At 39.0% G+C, this 21,147-nt stretch overlaps 1 protein-coding gene across 1 annotated transcript; it reads right to left on the bottom strand.

Annotated features, from left to right (window-relative positions):
* Nucleotides 1-205: 205 nt before the first annotated feature.
* Nucleotides 206-18,598, bottom strand: PARD6B (par-6 family cell polarity regulator beta). Its single transcript, XM_074920456.1, has 3 exons — nucleotides 18,313-18,598; nucleotides 13,286-13,508; nucleotides 206-4,724 (listed from the first exon to the last, which is right to left on the bottom strand). The coding sequence occupies exons 1-3, from the start codon at nucleotides 18,376-18,378 to the stop codon at nucleotides 3,895-3,897; spliced, it is 1,119 nt and encodes a 372-aa protein (XP_074776557.1). The 5' UTR covers nucleotides 18,379-18,598; the 3' UTR covers nucleotides 206-3,894.
* Between the last annotated feature and the right edge of the window lie 2,549 nt (nucleotides 18,599-21,147).

Genomic DNA, 21,147 nt, shown 5'->3' with positions numbered 1-21,147 from the left:
AAGGGAGCAGAAGCAGCAAGACTGCTATGAAAACAGAGCCCACTTAGCTATCCAAGAGAGGGGAAAAAGAAACAAAGCCCATCTACTTTTACACTTGAGACTAAGAAGATATTTTTTTCCTCATTTTTCCTTATCTGACAAAGTAATTGAGAAAAAAGCATTTTATTTCTATATCCATTTATTATTCCAGTCTGTAAAAATATAAGACTAATATACAACTACATCTAGCTTGATTTTGTAAAATCATTCTTCATTCAGTGAGATACCAATGTACATTATACATTAAAGTTGTAAGAAAAATACTGATATTTGACATTTTAAACAAGTTCATTCATGTAAAAATCACATTGCAAGTAAAATTTAATTAGAAAATACATAATATTCACAAAAATACACATGTTAAAGACAGCTTGTGAGAACATTGTCCTAAATTTAATTCAGCTGTGGAAAACAAAAAGTGATTCACAGTTAGGCTTGACTTATCCAGTACCATAGCAGAACTTCAAAGTAAATGCATCTTAATTCTATTAAGAAATTTTTTTTTTTTCCTATTAAGGTGCACTTAAATCTCCCAGTCACAAGTAAGGAATGAATTGTCCCCCCACTGTGCATGTACACAACATATAACACTAGTCAAAGGAATTTTAGTTCTCCATTCTGAAACAATTTGGATATTTATAAATTAATTTATAAAATCTGGATTGAAAATACAATTTACATATACAGGATACTTAATACACAAAGATTACATTAATAGCAGCGTAATATTGTCAATCATGCATAGCATCCTCACTATGACTTCTGGATTTTTTTCTCTTTTTTTAAACTAAAGATAAAATCTATATAAAACAGTCAAGCCTGTAAGTATTTTCTTCCAGGGAGGAAATTGTAAAGATGTTAAAAATTTAGGAGGTAGTAAATGAAAGGCTAACAATATCAGCATATTTTAGAAAACCTTATACTGAGCCCCAGCATCATTCATATATAAAATTCAGTTTAGCCACTCATAATCAACCATTGATCATCCTGAAGTAACAGTTTTAAAATATTCTGTAATTAACAGTGTATGCATTAGTAAGATACGGAAGAACTTTAGAAACTTTATGGTAACTGCAGGATTAAGCAATTACATGCTGTGCAGTCTGTCATTGTAACTGTAAATACACGCTTTTAAAAACCCATTTTTAGGTTTATTCTTTAATGATTTTATCAAGTCCTAAATGCTTAGTTTACTACATTGTTACCAGATTCCTGTAAAACAGAACATGATGTGTGTCAAAAAGAATATTATCTCACATTTATATTAAGCAATTTGCAGGAAAGGTCCCAAGAAATGAATTCTCATGCAATTTAGAGTAGGACTTTAGTTATATTTCTGTTAAGTCCTTAATACTGGCATATATGGTCAAACTATTCATGCATCTGTTATAAGTACAGATTAGGTAACACAGAGTTTGGCAGCACACTAACCTTGGGTGTTTGTACCTAAGCAGTAAGTTACCTTACAACACTAACATTCTCAGACTCAACTCTCCGGTGTAAATTAATAGCTCAAAGCTATTACCCAAGCTGCAAAACACTAACGTACCACATTAGACCCATAATGCATTTCCACTGAATGAAGACATCACACCTGTATTAAGTGCACTACCAGTTCATTTTCTGTGTCTGTGGACTTCATTTCTCTTCTCATCCAAGTGCCTTTATTCCTTGGATTATTCACAATACATTCAAGTAAACAAAAGGCACAGAAGTGCAAGCTAGCATAATAAATGAGAGTCACCCTCCACTGATTATTTCATACAGGAAGGAAAGTCTTTTGATAAAGGAAAAAAAAAAGACATTTTAAAGTAAACAATCTTCCTTAAATAAAGGAAGTGTAGAGCAGCACTGACAGAAAACATGTATATTTAAAGTCTACACATTGCAAAACAAACATTTTCCTAATTTCACACTAAGTGGATGTAGTTACTTCATTTTTAATAATTAGTAAAATAAGTAACACGCTTCAAAAGTCTTGCTCATGTTGGAAAAGATTCCAGTGCCTCTCCATATGCACACTGAAGAAATCATAAATAAATCCGATGCAGCAGAACTCTAACATGTATTTGCAGAGTACCATTGTCTGATAATGCCGACTCTCCACCAATCAAAACAGGCATAAATACCTTTCTTGACATGTATAAGATCTCAACTCCAACTGTATTGAAGGCTCAAAAATACTACTGCTCATGAGATATGAATTTAAGATTTGCATTTAGTAAAATTAAACAGCAGAATTTCTGAAACAATTTTGTTATATTGTTACAAAAGTTTTAGCCTCTAATTTCCTATAATGACTTTTACACATGCCTTAACGTGAAACTTACAGTTAGTCTCTTGTTACTAAAGTTAACAGAGGTAGATGTTTCCTCAAGATAGAATGAGGGAAAGAGAAAGGGGTTAGTGTCCTCTCCCACACAGCACATCTCCCTAAAGGGCAAAATATACTTCCAAGAACCTGGACTAAGCACAGTACCACAATACAGAACTGGTAGCATTCTACTTCTTTCTTAGAGGTTGACACAGACTACTGGATCCCTGTTGAGAAGCTCCATAATTCCTTCTCCCCAATCCCATTAGTCTCCATCTCATTTTCCTGCAACAACCTATGTTCACAGAGAAGGGTCAGGTTGGGAACTGAGTGCCAAAGTAGTAAAGCAAAGATACTAAAAAGGGAAAAAGGAAGAATAATGCTAGAAACCTCTCCTGCAACTCTCCTCGGAAGTTCACAGCTGATTACATGCATACTTAAGCACTTGCAGTCTCAGGACTTGTCATCAGTATTTCTTTTTACATATAGCAACTTTGTAAAACACCCAGCCAGTGGTACACAAGATCAGCATTTACAGTTTAGTTCTTTATAATGAATAATTAAATATCACATGGATCAAGCAAGTTCTATTAAAGCCTCATTCTGATTTAAGACTTTCTTTTAAATCCAGGGATTTAACTTAAATTGTTCTAACTTAAGGTTTGAAGAAAATCATAATTCAAACCTTTGCTAGTAGAAACCCTTACAGCTTCTACTCAAACTGAGATTTTAACACAGATTGTTATTTTATTTTCATAGCATTAAGTTTACATTTGATTTCTTTGAAATTTACTAGGATTAGCAACTAAATCCAATGATATCCTTAACTACTGCAAACTAAAATAAGAACAGTCTTTGATGCATAAGTTTTAAGACTTTCACATTTGAATTTCAAACTCATAGTCATTAAAAGCAAGCTTACTTTACCATTAAAACCAGTAAAGGTGCATGACTAATGAGCCTGTGGTTGCACATTCACTTACAAAGGAACAGTCAACTTCAGAAGCCCCCAGCCTTCAAATCCTGACTGTTGTTGAACCACTGACACTATCACATACCCCTATTGCTCAACGTGCTAAACGGCAGTCCTGAACGGGAATGAAGGGGCTAAAGCAGCTCCATCTTACGTAAGCAGCATTTCAGATAAACATGGAACCACAGTACATTAGTCAACTTCACAGAGTAATAGTTTACTTCTATGGAACCAGTAGTATTCTGCATTTAAAAAAAAATCAAGTACCTTTAAAAGAAAGCTCACAGCCATCTCTTAGATATCCTTCATTTTCTATTTAAATTTTCCTCATCCAATTTCAGTCATTTATCAATTATCTTTCACCTTTGTGAAGTATTTACACTGAAGTGCAGAATTAGCTGAAGTTAGTCAACTTACATAATTTTGAACTTCTTGTATTTACTTTTTTCCTTCCTTTTAATCTAACTGCAGTGCTTGGTAGATGGAGAGGTATAAAATGTATTACATATTAAGCCGAATTAAAACACGTATGGCATCCTTACTTAGTACAAAGTACACAAATGTAATTTCATAGTGTTATTATAGTTCCATCTTCTTCTAATGATTTATGGTCCGGACCTTGTACTTCATATTCCATGCTAATGCTGCCTGCTGAATGATTCAAGTTCATCTCACTGGAAGGAAGGAATCCATTTTGTGTTGACTCATGAAGAAGTTCAATTTGCGTCAACGATTCTAGGCTTTCGCTGGTAGGCGCGGCTTTTGGAATCTGCTGTGGCTCACCACTATCTTCAATAATAATGTCCTCTTCATCACTCTCCTCCTCTCCTGGCAATAAATTTGCTAAAATATTTGGCGTGCTACTTGGAAGGCTAGATTCAGTAGACTGACCAGAGCTGCCAGAAGTCCTACTGTTCCTCACAATGTTATTTCTCTGGTTTGCTGGTCTTACTGTAATGATCAGGTTACGGCTGTTTGCAATCATCATGTCTGTAACCTGATCAAGGCTTTTTCCTGAAACCTCTATTCCATTCACCTCCAGTACTTCATCATTGACAGCCAGTAAGCCCGTGCTTTGAGCCAGGCCTCCAGGGACAAGCCTAGATATGAAAATGCCTGGAACTTTCTCTAATCCATGTGGTGTTACTCTGACGCTAGAGCCATCTCGTATATAGAATCCAAGGGGTTTGTCGGTTCCATATTTGTAAAGTCGTACCCTACGATGGGTTTCTGGAAGAATATCTACATCTATAATAGAAGACACTGGTCTGAAGTCTTGTGGCATGCTAATGACAATGTGCGGTTTCTTCTTGTGATTATCAGGACGTAACACATTTGATAAGACGTTTTTCTTCCTTGTCATAGTATCTGTACCAAAGGCACTGTAGTCTGCATCTTCTGTAAGACAGAGCACACAGATGATTAGATCACACTATGTACGGTCCGTATCGCATTGCTATTGTGCTTCAGGTGAGCAGAATGAAATATCTATTCTAGAAGGTTTTTGGCTTGCTATAGCAGAAATATTTCTCTCTACACATGAAACAAGAGCTTTAATGTTATGAGATTTGTCAAAGTTTGCAATACTTTTGGTTTCCTTCTACCAAAAGAAAGACAGTACATACAAAAATTAAAGTGAGTTTGCAGTAGCAGAGACATACAAAACTATATTCTAGCTGCTTGAGAAAGGTTAGAATGGAAAGAGTGAGTACATTCCTAGAAATATTTTAATTTTATTCAGAGTAATTCCACTTGTTCGTTTTCTCTCCTCAGGTTTCAGATCATTGGAAAAGAAAGAATGAAAAAGGGAAAGCAGCCAGTGTGCCTATTATTGCCTAGCTCCTGGAAGCTAGCCAAGTGACCTGGATTCAAACTCCAGAAAGCTTATTCCATTCTGCACTCTCTTCCCTGCCCCCATGCAATGTAGGTAAAATGTCTGTGGAGCAGAAACAAAGAGATCTTGCACACAAATACTTCAAGCAAAACTGTTCATACAAGCAATGCTGTAACTGCCACAATTTGATAGAGAAGTATGCAAATGGCATAGAATTTTAGAAAAAGAAAACATATGCAAGTCATACAAATACTTCTAATGGAAGAGAAAACATGTTCTCTGGAAGCAATTCTGATGTCCAAAATGCCTGTTTAGTAAAGGAAGCTTCCATTTTTCTTTTTAATATGCTATAACTCTCCAAAAACAATGAACAAAACCACATTCAGATCTGAGTTTCCTTGGATTTACAGTTGTATTTTTGCAACGTTGCATAGATTTTTTTTTTTCTGCAGTGGATAAAAAAATAAGCAGGATTTGATTGCACTAACCCTGGGACTCAAAAGAAGTTGGGATTTCTTTATATTATCACATTAAGATGCCACTGGCACAGGCAAGAGTAAAAAAATTGCTATACATTTCAATCTGTGAGTTGAAATAACTATGGAAATGCTATCCTAGGGTGAAATTTCAGGAGAGCAGTCAATTGCTGATGAAAAAAGTACACAGTGAGAGTTGGTAAGTAAAAAAAAAATTTTTTTTTCTAGGCCAAGATGAAGATATACAGACATATACCAGTTATATTTCGGCTCTTCAGATGCTTTAAGCAAAGTGGAACAGAGAATGGAGTTCTGAAGCAATAGTCTAACACTATTCCAGCACGTAATACTAAGTCCTCCCTCCCTCAGACATTAGGGCTGCTGAAAACAAGAAGAGTTTTTTAATGAATAAAATTATTAGTCTACTAATGCAGCCTTGAACTTAGTATTCTAAAAGATAAAGGACAACAGGAGAAAAAACAAATACAAATTAGCCCACAAAAAACCCAAAGGGATTTATCAAACTCATACCTTGTGTGTGCACAATACTAATAAAATAGCTCATCAACATGGTTTAAAAAAAGTATCATGATGATGGCCTCATTTGTTTTTTTTAAACAACAAAAAAATGTAATCACACTTAAAGGGAGGCAAAGATGTTTGCTAAAGACAGAACATCTTTTGCATTAGAGTTTACAGATAAAGTTGTTCAACAGTTTGACACAAACAGGAATTATTTCTGAAGACAGTTAAGTCTACGCAGCCATACTGTACTCTTGGAGTCACTTTTGTGACACTCTCAGTTACTTTGGGAGGACACAGATGCCCCTTCAGAATATCACATCCACCTTGCATAGTTAATTTTTACTTCTGCTGTTTCTCAGATTTGGCCATCTTTCACTCCAGACTGGTGTTTCTGCACTAACAGAAATCGTTCCACATTTGTTACTTCAGCAGACACCCCACAGTGCTCTCACTTCATGTGAGAAAGTGCACATTAAGAGCACCCTAGGGACTCTCCTCTCCCACTTCACCCACTGAGACAGCCTCTGCAAAATCCACTCCCCTGCCTTCTTAGGATCAGCGGGTAAAAACGAAGCTAAATCAAGGACTGGGCCAGAAAGAACAGCATGAAGTTCAACAAAGACAAGTGCCAAGTCCTGCACCTGGGATGAGAGAAGCAAAGAGCCCAGCACGTGGCTGGGGAGCAGCCTGCCGAAAGGGACTGGTGGATACACTGGGCACAATTCAGCAGCGCACTGGAATCCAGCAAACTGGATCCTCGTGCTGCATCCACAGGGGTGTTACCAGCAGAGGGAGAGGTGTGATCAACCCGCTCCTTAGTGCTTGTCAGGCTGCACCTGGAGTACCGTGGCCAGTTCTGGTCCTCACAATTCAAGAAAGAGGTAGACAGACTGAAAAGGGTCTAAATGAAGGCCAGGAAGATGATCAAAGGGCTGGAGAACCTGCCCTGTGAAGACAGACTTGAAGGGGTTAGGTCTTTCCTCTCTAGAGGAGAACAGGCTCGGGGGAACCTCACCGCAGTATTTCAGTACTTAAAGGGTGGATGCCCTTGTGAACACAGGAAATAATTTTTCATTTATTTGGGAGTCTAAACAGTTCTCTCAAAAGTATGGCATTACTATTGTTCATCAGCAAAAGAAGTTAAGGAGAAAAAAATTATGAGTTAAGGTTAAATTAAAATAACATTAGATCTCAACAAGCAAGAAGCCTTTTGAAACAGCCTAAAATCTGTCCTGATACCGAAGAGTGTTAAGTCAGCTGTACTGAAGAGCGAGCTGATTAAAAACCAGACCAACCTCCCAAACCAAAGCATCTAACAGGTGGACTATGTCTAAGTGTAACACACATCCAAAAAATGCAAATGTACCATTTCCTCTGAAAAATGCATTCTGGGATATCTAACTGACTGAAGATCAGCCACTAAAAATCCTGTACTCCATTGCTGAAGACTAACATGCTGACTTTTCAGACAAGATGGAGCAATTCTTTTAACGTTTAAAATTTATGATCAAAGAAAAAAGTGTGAGAAGTTTTGCCCTTATCTCTACTGACAACCCATCCAACCAGTTTTAAGTTAGACATCTGGTCATTGCATTGGGAGGACTTTTTTGCAATTCAATGAGTTGCAATAGCTTCTCTTTTTTATTTAGAACTACAATTGCTTACAAAATAACTTGGAAAGGGCAGTTGTGAAATAAGATACTAGACAGAAGGGCCTTGCCTTAAATATCTTTTGCTGTTGAATACAGTGTAACACAATGACAGCAAGAAAGTGATAGTATAGGTGAAGATTTTAGACAAACAGACAATGAATTGACATGCCTTGAATATTAGAATTAAGAATGTTAATGAGTGCAAAGGTTATTTTTTTAGGTCATGGATTTCCCCCTCCCCCACCAGCAGCTGGTATGGATCTTGGTGATCTCAAAAACCAAAGACTTTTTTGTGCATTTCATGTCTAAGTAGTGTAGATCTCTGCTACTTTAGAATTCTGTTTTATGGCTGCACAATGAGTGGTAAATTCAACAAGACTAAATTATTCCAAGGACCAGAGACACATTGCATGGTCAAGAAGCATAATTTTGCCTTATTTCAAAAGCTTCACTTTTTTTGCTTTGTAGCAGTGACTATTTCTAGGCATTTAACACCACACCGCTACAGAAGAGCTTTGTTCTTTAGCAAGTTCTCCAGAGAGCCAATAAGTAAGTTGGAAGCATTTTGACTGATTAGTTCCATATTGTTCAGACCTTAAGCCATATTATGCCTTGGTTTGTTTTGGGGTTTGGTTTTGGTTTTTTTTTTAGAGCAAACTCATCCAAAGAAAATATGAAAATTACACACAATTTATTTGTGCTACAGTGCAAGTTGCTGATAAAAACTCTAGGATATAGGTACTAACATACTGGCACCAGTGAAGCCCTAGGTTTCTACTGCTTTTACTGCAAGAGTGGGTTCAGCAACAGTATACTGGAAAAGAGTGTATCAAAACATTGTCAGTATGGATTTTCTTGTAAGTGCTCTTCCAGATGCAATGCAACACTAAAAAGTATTCAGTTTGGGGGGGGTGGTGGGTGCCTTAACTTCAAAGTGCACAAATTCAAATTCTTGTCAAAGAACGAGAGTATCTGGTATTTTACACCTTCTGTCACATAAAATGTATATCATATTTGACATTGCCAGCTTGCCACAGGTGGCTGTACGGCTTCTTCACCTTCATAGCAGCCCATGTGCCAGGACCCCTCTCCTGGCACTCAGGCCTGCTGTGCCTACACGGTGAGATTGGCATGTACTAGATATACAAACCTATACACGCTTATTACACCCAAGAAGTAGATTTATTGTGTCCTGCAAATGGTCATAGCAAGTTTGTGCTCTTTATTAGATCAGTTAGATCTAGAACTATTCACAACTTCCCTCCCCAACAAGAAATGAGAGTTCACAAAACCCATCACCCAGGCTTGCCTTCCCACAACTATCAGCTGATAAGGCTTAAAACTTTTGCCCGAATCAAATATTTTCACACTCCAAAGAGAAACATGAAGATCTGTTGCAAAAGGACTGGCTTTGAAATAAATATTATTTAAATATTTCAGTATGAGAAATAAGAGATTCAAAAGTGCTTTTTAAACAAAAACTAAGATGAGAAAAGCATTTATTGGAAGAGATATGAACTTTAAAAGACTATTTCAGAAGACAAATACACAACTAGAAATATTAGCACTGTGTTGGTGCTTTTGCTGTTAGAAACTTACTCAAGTTACATGACACACTGTTGAAATAAAAGCATCCCGAAGTTGCAAGCCATATGTCAAAACATTTAAGAAACTATAAAGCACCCAAGGGTAGGGTTTTTTTGCATTGTAGCTAGTCTTAGTAGTCTAATAATTCAAAACTAGCACAAAGCTTAAGATCTACAGTTAAAGTTACATAATTTGTTGGGAAAAAGAAATAGTGAAAGTTGATGAAAACTCATCTTTCCAAATCTCAGCCAAACAGCATGACTCTGTCTAACCTCTCTTCCACTGCTAAACAAATTTTCTAAAGCAATATTCTGGAGTATAAAGGTATCTTTGTTCTGGCACCCAGCTAATCAGTTTAAAGCTACAGCAGAAAATATTTTGGCATAAAGCCAGAGGACAAGGTGTTAACTACAGATAGCGTTAAGGAGAACGTCCACATCCTGCAAGAATTATTCCCCCCCCAGCAGTTTCAAACTCAAGATAGCACCAATCTGTATATACTTAGTGCATGAAATTTAAAACAAAGACCACAAATGCCAAATCTGGTTTCAGTTTAACATTGTTCAAGACAGATATTTAAAATGATCTTTTTGCAAAGTAATGTAAAGTTACCCTTCAAGAATTAAATTTTCAAAACTCCCAATTAGTACATTTGAATGTAATTTAGCATTTTTTAAATAAGCCCAAATATTGTCTATATAGTCAGAAGTTATAACAAAACATAGTTTTAGGAAACTAGCCTATGTTTTTAGGAAGAGGACTCAGAATAGCTAGGATATTCCAGAGAGCTGTTTAAAGAGCCAACTCCTCTTTCTTTTCACAAAATAAAGCGTCTCAGTGAAAAACAGTATACCTCAAGAGGCACAAATGAATTAACCAAAGAATCCACTTTTTACTATATACAGCCATGTACGTGCAGAACTTGTAAGAGTTGTGTATTACAATTTAATATCCTACAAGTGAGTTTTAAGGACATTCTAATGAAATGTATCTTCTGTTGTCATCTCTATTATTCTTATATTTACAATCCCATGTCCCCCATGTTGAATTGCCTTTCAGGGTCTGTGAGGACTATGTTCCATTTCTCCCCCCCCCCTTTTATCTTAGTAAGATTTTTCTCACAGACAGAGTGACTCCCATACATCTGGATTTAATCATGATACATCAGTTTAACCTTTAAATTCCAGATGTCAACAGTACCTGTTAATCTGTTAGACTGCAGAATGAAATTCCAATAAGCAACTGTCTTCCACAAACTGACAGCCATTCTTGACTTGTGCAATATCAAGCCCCACTTTAGATTTAGCACTGGAGCAGTTTAAAATATTTTAATTTAGTTAAATACAATTAGAAGAGTCTAAGGGGAATAACGTGACTTCATTTAATTACAGGATCTCTAGGTTTCTCACCACATTAACCAATATACATAAATACTTAATACAGACAACTTCCTAACTTTCATAAATTAGACATCAAAATTGAACAGAAGAGAAAAGAGTGCTTATTCTGGCATAATAAAATTTCTGAAACTTTGGAGTAATCACAATTACAATTAGTAATATTGCAAAAGCATTTTGTTGCTCTCATTTCAACCCCTTAAAGCATTCCTTGGATGCAACAGACTAAGAATTTAATACTATTCACCCTAGATTTTGTTGTAGTCTGCTCATACCTTATGTTAGCTTTCCACAAATTGCATGTAGCTTCTGAATAGGTAATCTATTTCCTATCTTTTAAGACAGCAAAAACTTTTTCTTCCCCACAGCAGCTTTTTGCCAAAGATCTTAAATCCCCAAATACTATTTTTTATTTTTATATATATATTCAAAAAGGCAAAATTCCATTAGAAAGCCCACAGAAATTCTCCAGATGATTTAAGAGAATGCGTGAAAGCCACAAGCCGCCTTGCAGGTGAAAAAGTAACTTGTGTCACTTCTTATAGTTCTAAAGCAGCACAGATCAAAGCTGCACCATCAATACAGATATTTGTTCAGACACTTGATTTTCAGTTTCAGTGGTACAGCCAATAAAGGTCTGTGCAGATGAATTAATCGCACCTAAACAAATTATGACACATCTCTAACTCCTGCAAGTCGGCTTTCGTTACAAACAAAATACAGAATCAAGTTATTTCCTTGTTTTCCATCAAGCAAACCTCTGTTCTATATGGCAAAGATGCTAAAGGAATCAAAGCCTCAATTTCATCAACAGAAGTGATGAAAGTGCTCACAACTGATTCAGAACAAAGTATGGTGCTGGACGTGCAGGACTCAGATGCCAGCCTGGGTTCTTTATTCCCTAAAACTCTACAGCCAGAAGACTCTAGCCTCAAAGGGAACGTGATGACAACTGACAGTTTCTACATGCTCTAATCGATTCTTGGCATGATAAACTTAAGTGGGTTAACCTTATTTCTAGTTCTGTGCATTATATAAATTCTATTATCTGTTCCTTACACCAGAGTAATAAGAAATAATCCATCGTGCTTTAAATAAAGGCACAATGAAGGTATAAGGTGTTACAACTGTAACACTAGTAACAGTCAACATTAAACATGTAACACTAGTAACAATCTAAAAACATATGGTGTTAAAATATAAACTCAATAATCCCAGTCTGACAAAGGGGCTTATCTGTTCTTGTCACGTGGCTACTGTAGGAGATTAAATGGAATCATAGACCTTTTCTACCTCTAGGTTCTATTAAAGCAAATAGTTCATTCCTTTGGCAATTCAGGACTGAAAACATAGGTCTTATTAGACTACACTTTCCTCAATACAAAACACATTTTGCCAGCAGCACAGCAGCTGGCAAGAAACCACACTCTTTTTGAATATTGTTTTTGTGTCAGGCTGTTGTGGAGGGGTTTTTTTTTGCGGGGTGGATAAAAGTTTCTGATGCCCAAGTATTTCCTAAGGAAAATAAACCCGTCTTAACAACAACCAGAAAGAGTGCACATCTTTATAAAATAGCTAAGCAAGCAGCAGTCTGCTATTCAAAGATTAGTTGACTACCTTAGGATAGGAATTGCACATGCATGTGTTCACATATATATGTATACACACAGTGCATGCACACTTACACCTCTATGCAAGTAAGCAGGAAACCAACAAGTGCAGAAATCAGGTTCTTGACTTCTCTGGATTAAAACAAATTTCAAATCACATCACTCAATTTGTCCCCTTCAGTTCTGTATACCGAATATGTTCTCCTGGATAAGAACAAATGCAACTTCAAATTCGATTTTTTTTTTACTTCATGAACAAAAGCAGACACTACAAAAAGACAACAAGAACTTTGTGCCTAGAAGATATGCTATTTTTAAAGGCAAATCAACAAACTGAGCAGCAATCACATTTGGGGTTTGCTAACTGAAATAAGCTTGTAATTTTGAAAGCTTCAGAATGTTTTATTAGAAAAGTGTCATAAGAGTGGCATATTACAAAGTTAGTCTTTAATTTATACTGACATTTAATACTTCATGTAATAAGACTTCCAAGATTCTTTTCCATCCTGTAATGGCCTCTCCTCATCTGATCAAGATCAGAATTTTAAGTGAAAGGCATCCAACATACAGAGCAGAAAACCCCAGAGGTTTGAAGTTTATTTTCATGTGCTTATACAAACGCCAAAAGAAGCATTTGCTAGATTTGACTTTATCTAACTGAACTAAATACAAGCAAAAACCCACAAAGTATAAATAGGTTGCCTGAGGAAGCTCTTGCAAGAGAGATGAGTTGTGAATACCTTTCATGATCCGTAATTATTATAGAATTCAACATGATGAAATAGGACTGAAAGGTTTTTTCCTCCACATGTCACACTGTTTACTGCAACACAGTATAACCGGATAAGCATGATTCACAGACTCGTAAGTGCACTTACCTTTTCTCTGAATGAAAATCCTGAGTAGAGGATTGGCTGTGGAAACTGCTTTATGGTAATTGTCATCGTTATTGATAGGCAGCAGGTCTCCATGAACGTCCGTATATCCCACTAGAACGTCAACATTTGGTATCTTGTGTACATGTTGCAATAATCCATAGAACTCCTCAAACTTTCCAGGTTTGGATCTCTCCAAAGAAAATCGTCGAAATTCTGCTCCAAACTACAACAAAATACATCTTATATCATTAATATGGAAATCCAGCATCCTCAAGCAATAGAATGATTTGAATGTTAAACCAGGAGTGTTATGAATTCAAAAGTGCACGAAAAACTACGACCACTACAAAGTGGTATAAAAAGGACAGTTTAGACTGGTTTAATTTTTTTTTCCAGAGTTATAATATAATATTTTTTGGTCTTGATAAAACAGTACAACTTTTGAATATGCAAAAGTTGTTTTCATTGTTCTGTTTATGTCAAAGCATTCACTAATGTGGGAGCTTAGCATTAAGGTGACAAACTAGTGCAAGAACAATTGCAGATTCTTACATGCTTATGAAACAGTCGTGCTCTCAGTAACGGACAGAATTCATACCCAGCACTGATGATGGCTCAGAAACAAAATTATGATTAACCTGCTATGGTATGTGACTACCTGGAACTTTCAAAGAAATGCCAGTACACTTTAGAACGGTATGTATAAATTGTTTTACAGGTACGGTTAACCTATGCAAGACTGAGTATTTCAGATTTCCAGCTGTTTGAACAAGTGAAAGTGCCACTTTTACCTGAAAACTACAAAGAATGGCTGCTGTGTTTCAGTACAAACTATGCACAGTAAAGCATTAGTGAGCTGATCTCAAGTCAATTCTGCTGTACCTAAAGAGAGATACAACAGAGACAACCAGCCATTACTCCTTAGGAGCAATCAGAAGATTTCCCTACATGATCAAGACTCAAATCTTGATTGCTTAGTCTTGTAAAATGTGGTTGTATCCAGGGTATATAACAGACAAGATTCAGAAAATAAGCAAAACCACCACTTAATCACTGGCACTGTAATTTCAGGAATAGGATTTCCATTTAGTCAGTATGATCTGAACAAAAAACCCTGCTCCCTCATCCACTTGTCTCCTAAATCACCTGTATAACATACACATTAAAAAACAATGCTAGCAATGATTCAGTGGTGGTAGACATAAGACTAAACTGGATGCAAATAAAAGAGTAAGCATTTGATGGTAGACTAGACAAACTGAAATTTTAGCATGAATGACTGGTAAAATTATAGTGTTCTGCTCAACACAGGCAGGGCCCCAAGCGAACAGAATTTTGGATAAAAATTATTCCAAAACCTCCATACCAGGCACACACAACATATCAAAGACAGTAAAAGGAATTAAGAGCAGCAGCCAGGTTGCTAAAAGCAGACCAAGTCGTATATGAATTAAAAGGTAATAAACTAATGAAAAAATAGAAAACAAAGAACTTGGTGACATTTTTTGTGAATTCTATTGCTGACCTACAGTGAACATAAAGACTTTAAAAGAAACTTGATAAAGAAATGATTTAAGCAGAACAGAAAGGAAGATGGAACAAAATACTCACTGACTGAAAGTTTGAGCCTCAGTATCACATACTTGGGTATATGTTACACACAGTAGCTGTGAAGGTGCACATTACCAAGCCTGCGACCAACCTTTAACTCACATTTGATTACAACCTTTTGGTGAATAAAACCCGTAGAGCTCTCGCATACAAATAAAGGAATGAAAATAAGGAGACAAGGACCCCGTTGTTAGCACATTAACACCATGCTAACTCAAGCACAGCAAAACAAGTTACACCTCCCCGCTCCCCGCCTTCCTCCGAAAATGTTAAATAAAGGCATTATCTGGGAACATTCCTCTTCAAAAAACACTCCAATTACAGTAACATTAACTAACAATAAGGCAGAAGGGATGATTCATACCTGCTTACAAGAAAAGCAAAGAAAAGCCTGCAGGAGGAACTCCCATCACGTCAGAAGCAGCACACTTAATCATGACGTCAGTGAAAGACTTTATCCTGTGTGTCTCAAATACTTCTTCAGCTATGTGAAGTATGAATGCCAGAGCATTGTATCAATTTCAATTGTTTGGCTTCAAAAGACTATGTAGCTTAAACACAATTCAGCAATAAAAGTTTAAAAAGCCAACAACCTCGCTGTCAATTTGGAGTAAATGTTAAATCCTATTGCAGTAAGCATACAAAGGGCCAGATTTTCAAACGTGTGATATTTTTTTAACATGATTTTATACATAGTTGGTGCAAACACCAAGTGACTAATAATCCGGCTATTATTTCCTAACATGGTTTGCTATGATCAATACTCTTATAAAGCAGATAAAGACAAAAGTACAACTGCAATTTCGTAGTTTATTTTACCTCCTAAAATGTTTTCATTTTATATCAAATGCTGCACTCCATTCCATTAAATGGGCTGTGCTTACAATTTATAGGAAGTTTAGAGGAGATGAAAGATTGGAAGAGCCTAACTTAAGTAGACTTCTTGCCACCTGAGCTCTTTACAAATGCATGCTGGCACACTGGCAACTCATCTAGGAAAACACAGTACAAGGGATGTCAGCATACTAGGAAATTACTAGAGATACTTGCTTAAGTAAGACTTACTTACGGGACACATCTTTAGGTCCTCTGTAACACAGCACACTGCTGCTATACTATAAATCTCCAGCAACAATAGAGCACGAACTACAGTAACCATATCTGTCTTATCAGTGTATTAGATTTAATTCGGAAAAAAAAAACATTATTCCATGTCATAAGAATGAGGTGAAAAACATGGTTTTTATATCTAGTGAACTAGGTTTATTTTTCAACTTCCATACCATGACCAGGAACTCTAGTTTGGGGTATAAAACTTGATTTGCTATGATGAGAGAAAGGGCTAAATGGAATTAATACACTCTGGGGACTCCCCAAGGCAAGTTCAGACCAGTTACCCAAATTGAATAAACTAGACTAACAAAAGGATTTTGCTCATATAACTGCAAGTGCAGCTGGGCTATGCTGGCACAGCTTTGTCAGATGGGGCACGATTATTAATTTAGAATATCTAAATAAAGAGCTGTACATTGCTGATAAGCCTTCATAGCCTAGACCACTCCACAGTAATGATCCCCTCCACCTCTCACACAAGCCTTTCTCCTTTCCCTTTAGAATTTATTATTTTCACAAAAGGAAGACGACTCCTATGCTATATTAAATCAAGGTGCTCGTAAATAATGCATTAGCAACAAATGGTTCTAGGAATGCCTTGAAATCTGCTCCATAATATGCACTTCAGAGACAGTCCTTATTCATTAGAACTTCTACGGTTCTCTGTACAAGCACCAACGAACACATCACACAGGTGATCCCCAGATATATTTTAAATCGAGGAAACACACAATGGGGGAACAGTAAGCCTAGAGTTTTGGGCTGAGGCAACAAGGATTTGTTTATAAGCACACTGTACTGATTGTTTTCAATCTTACAAGAGCACAGATTAAAAAGACTTCACCAACCACAGTAACAGCTATGCTTAACTAGTATTTGAAATCATAGCTACCAGCTACTCCTGTACTTTTTGGTTTCGTTCACATGAAAGTTAATTTAACACTTCAAAGAAATCATCGTCATTCAACCTATAGAGACGAAACATTCATTTTCTAGAAGTTTCAGCACTACATTATCCTTAAAAAAAAAAAAACCAACACACAACGTCACAAGCCCTGACTGCTTCTTCACTTATAGTGCTGCTCTAGCACCCGATTAGCAGGAAAGGAAGGTACAGAATACATACAGACTAGAACAATTTTAAAAAGCCTACAAGAGGCATTTTTCTACCAATGGAGGAAGGAAACCATAGGTGTGCTTGCAGTTTGCCTAGACAAAAGAGGGTTTTAACTCGCTACACATTTAACTCATAGGTTGACACTCCACCTAATACTGCACATCCAACACTTTTACAACTGTTAACTACAGACACATCAACAAAATATTACAAGTATAAACCAGTACAAAAAAGTAATTTCTTTCAGAACATTATTTTGTCAGCAAGACTTTGGCTAATCAGCACATGAAAAATTAACAGCAAGAACAGATGCAGATACATCCATGAGAGAATTTACAGAGTTGTGCAAAGCTTTGACAACAAGAACCTGTTGGTATAAACCATAATATACAGGTACGCATTCATAAAAATTGCCAGGGTAAAACCCTCAGGTATCCTCTAAAAGATGGCAAGCCCTGCTTTAAGGTAAGTTAGCCAGGGCTTACCTCTACCAAATAATGCAAGCTATGCTCTACCCCACCAAAAAAAAAAAAATACTGAGAAACAGAGACATTAAGTTAAACAAACAAATAAAAAAGTGCAGAAACAGCCACCAAGTTCAACAAATGTACTCTTTTTCTAATTCAGACGAAGAGCAGGTTTTGGAGTTTGAATCATGGCTCCAAGTATCTCTTTTGGGCCAGATATCCCAAACTTTCCCCAGACATCTATCTACTTCTCTGTATATTTTTTAATCTATGCAGAAACTAAGAGGCCAACTCCACTAACGTGTTTTCGTAAAACACTTCCAAAATGTTCCAAAACACTTCCAGCCCCCTGCAGACAGCGCACCCGGTAAGCGAGACCAGCACCGAACTCCCGCCACCCGAGCCCTGGAGCCGCCGAGCTTCCCGAGGAGACCGGAGGGAGCTGCCTGAAGCAGGGGCAGGCAGGTGGGGAAGGAGCCCGTCGCCTCTCGGAACGCGGCGGCCGCAGGGGCGGCTCAAGCGACGCCGGGGCCGCGCACCGGCGGTCGCCGGCCCCTCGCCCCCGGTGTCCCCTCCGGCAGGTGAGTCAGCAGCTCTCCCTGCCCCCAGTCCCCTCACCGCCCTTCGCCACGGCCACACTACGGCCAGACGCCTCCGCAGGGCAGGGCCGGGCCGGGCCGGCTCCCTCCGGCGCCGCCGCCGCGGTGGCCAGCACCCACCTTACTCTTCACCTCCATGGTGCCCAGGCCCCGGCTGCCCGCAGCCCCGCGGTGAGGCCGGTTCATGCCGCCGGCGGGTCGGTGTCTCGTCTTCTCTCCTCTCGCTCTCCACCGGGTGCCCTCGAGCGCGCCGCGGGAGGGGGAGAGGGGGGAGAGAGGCAGAGGGGAGGGCGAGCGGCGCGGCCCGAAGCCAACTGCCCCCGGCAACCGCGGCTGCTCCGCCGGCTCCTGCCGCCGCGACGCCTCCGCCCTCGGACCGGGGCGCGGGGGCGGGGCCACGGCGGCCCCTGGCACCTGCCGCGCCGCCGAGACAGCGGGCAGCCGCGGGGGCGGGGCCAGGCAGCCGCGCGGCGGCGGCGGCAGAGCGCATGCGCCGAGGGGCGGGGCGCCGGCCAGGGGGGCGAGGCCGCGCACCTGCCGCTGCCGAGCATGCGCAGTCGCCGCTCGGCGGGCGGCGCCGAGCACCTGCGCCTGGCTCGGCGGGGTTCCAAGATGGAGGCGGCCGCCCGGCGGGGTGAGCGGGAGGAGGGGCTGTTGCGTGATAAGGAAGTCTTTTTTTTTTTCCTTTTCTCCTAGGGAGCAGGTGTGGGATGTGCCTCGGCAACCTTTGCCCTGGAGTAGCTGGCTCTAGTGTGTGCACACAGGGCTGCGGTGGCTGAAGCGCGGTTCCCCGCCTTCCCCTCAGGCGCTCAGCGCGTCTGCCCCCGCGCTGGGGCCGGTCTGGCCTCGAACTGTGCCCCTCGCCGCCGGGAGCCCGCACCCCCGCGCCTCCCACAGCGTTAGGGAGGCGGGACCGGCAGCTCGCCGGGCCTTGGCGCCTCGCAGCCTCGGTGCTGGGAACCCCGAGGGCCAGGCTGCCCGGGAGTGGGTGGCATCAGGACGCCTCAGGCATCTTGGCTTCATGCGAGTTTAACACAGAAAGTGCGCCAGTATTAGTTTATGCATTGCCAGATCACGTAAAATAAGTCTAAGTCGGGATGAAAGTTTGAATTCTTTCAGGATGCATCTGTACACCCATCCTGGGGCTAAAGATGTTCGTGGATTTGGTTTTCGTTTTAAAACCACGTATAGTATTGCAGGATCTAGTAACATGTCAGTAGTTGCCTTAGATAACCTTGTTTATTGGTTTAGTTCTTCGATAATTATTTTCATACAAAGCTCTGCTTAGCTACCTTGAGAGAGGTACTGACAAAACTCCTTACAATTGGAAGTAAAATGACTTCTCGCTTAACATAATTTTACATGTGTTGGCAGGAAAAAGCATGTAGATTAATCTAGTTATGTCAACAAACCTTTGAAATACAGGTCTCTCCCTAATCTATAAACGTGATAGAAGAGAACTTAGTGTGAGATATCCTTGTGTAGATATTATGTAGTAGATGGCTGTGAAGGGAGTTCAAACAACTTCTGCAGTTGAGGCAAGGTGTGAGTGTCTAGTCAGTTCTCAAGTCTCAGTTTGTAATCAGTAATTAAAAAAACCCCATCCAGTGCTGAGCAAAGTTAGTGCCGGTTTTTGTATAGTTGATCTTACTCCTATCATGCCAAAGGCAAAGAAATTGCAGCTATCACTCAAGCCAAGACAAGTTGTAATTAGTACAGAGGATATCGTTAATTGTTAGGTATAGTTTGCTGTCAGACTGTACCTAGGCTAATTCAAATCTTCCCATCCTTTGTCTAGTATGTTTTGCAAAAGGATACATAGAGAATTCAGTCTGTAAATTTAGATAAAGTCTGTGATCCTGATGTAATAGTAGATAGGTTACAGCTATGTAAGCAAGACTTGGATAAAACCTCTTATTTTGTCGCTTTGTAATTATAAAATTGAAAAGAGTTTGGACTGCTTTCCATTTCTATCTTCTACAGCATGCTTTGCTTAATGAGATACAGGAAAGCACAGAGAACACAAGTGACAGAAGGGAACAGTGCCTTCTCCAGTTTTTTAAAGCTATTGGTTTGCCTTCTCTTTTGGAGAGAGGGAGAAAGAACATTCGGAAGATAGTTTGTACTTGAAGCTGCTGTGCAGCTAGTTTTATTGCTATAGATTTATGAAGTATCGTCTAAGATAATTTTTTTTCTAATGTGCGTTCCTAGCATGGTTGGAGTGCCATGCAGTGGGTGTGGTAGCATACTTAAGGAGTCAGGGCAAATTCATTTCAAGTCACTGGAACCAACCTAATAAAAAGTATTAATCACTGGCTTGCTTTCATCACAAGGAGCTGATGTATGAGGAAGGAATGTGATAAACAATTTGATTTCAGATAAAGGTAGGGAGAGAGACAGGCTTTTTTTGCCAGTTGTAACACAAGTTTATAGAGCTATTTTAGTCACAAGTTCTGTAAAACCTGTGATTCAGACTTGATCAAACTATTCATGGCACGTTCAGTTTCAGCTTCCGTGAAGTTGAAAGACAGGTTGGGTTTCCTAATCTCTGGATAGTTGGGGAAGTTTTTTGGGAGGGCTTTTTTTTTTTTTTTTTTTCTTGGTGTAGAAATTAGATCACTAAGTCCACCATGGAGTGTGGTGAGATTCTACTGTAATGCTTCTTTCCCATATCGAGACTTCCCACTTTTTAAAGTGGAATGGTATTCCATATAGCCCTCCCGGGAGCTGAAAGAATCCTTCCAAGAATAAAGCATAGAAAATGTCTGCCAGTGTATGTTGACTGTTACTGATGACCCACCTAAGCTTTTATTGTATAGTTCAGGGCTTACGCTCTTTTTATATTTATCTTAAACTGTCAGTGCTAGCTCACAAGAGTGTTAGATTCAGTAGATTTTGTTCTGATCTTGTATTGGTGTTGATGATAGTTTGGGGAAAAGGGGGAAAGAGAGGCTT

Source organism: Athene noctua, chromosome 16 (genome assembly GCF_965140245.1).
Source record: "Athene noctua chromosome 16, bAthNoc1.hap1.1, whole genome shotgun sequence".
NCBI lineage: Eukaryota > Metazoa > Chordata > Aves > Strigiformes > Strigidae > Athene > Athene noctua.
This window is presented reverse-complemented; position numbering and strand designations above follow the sequence as displayed.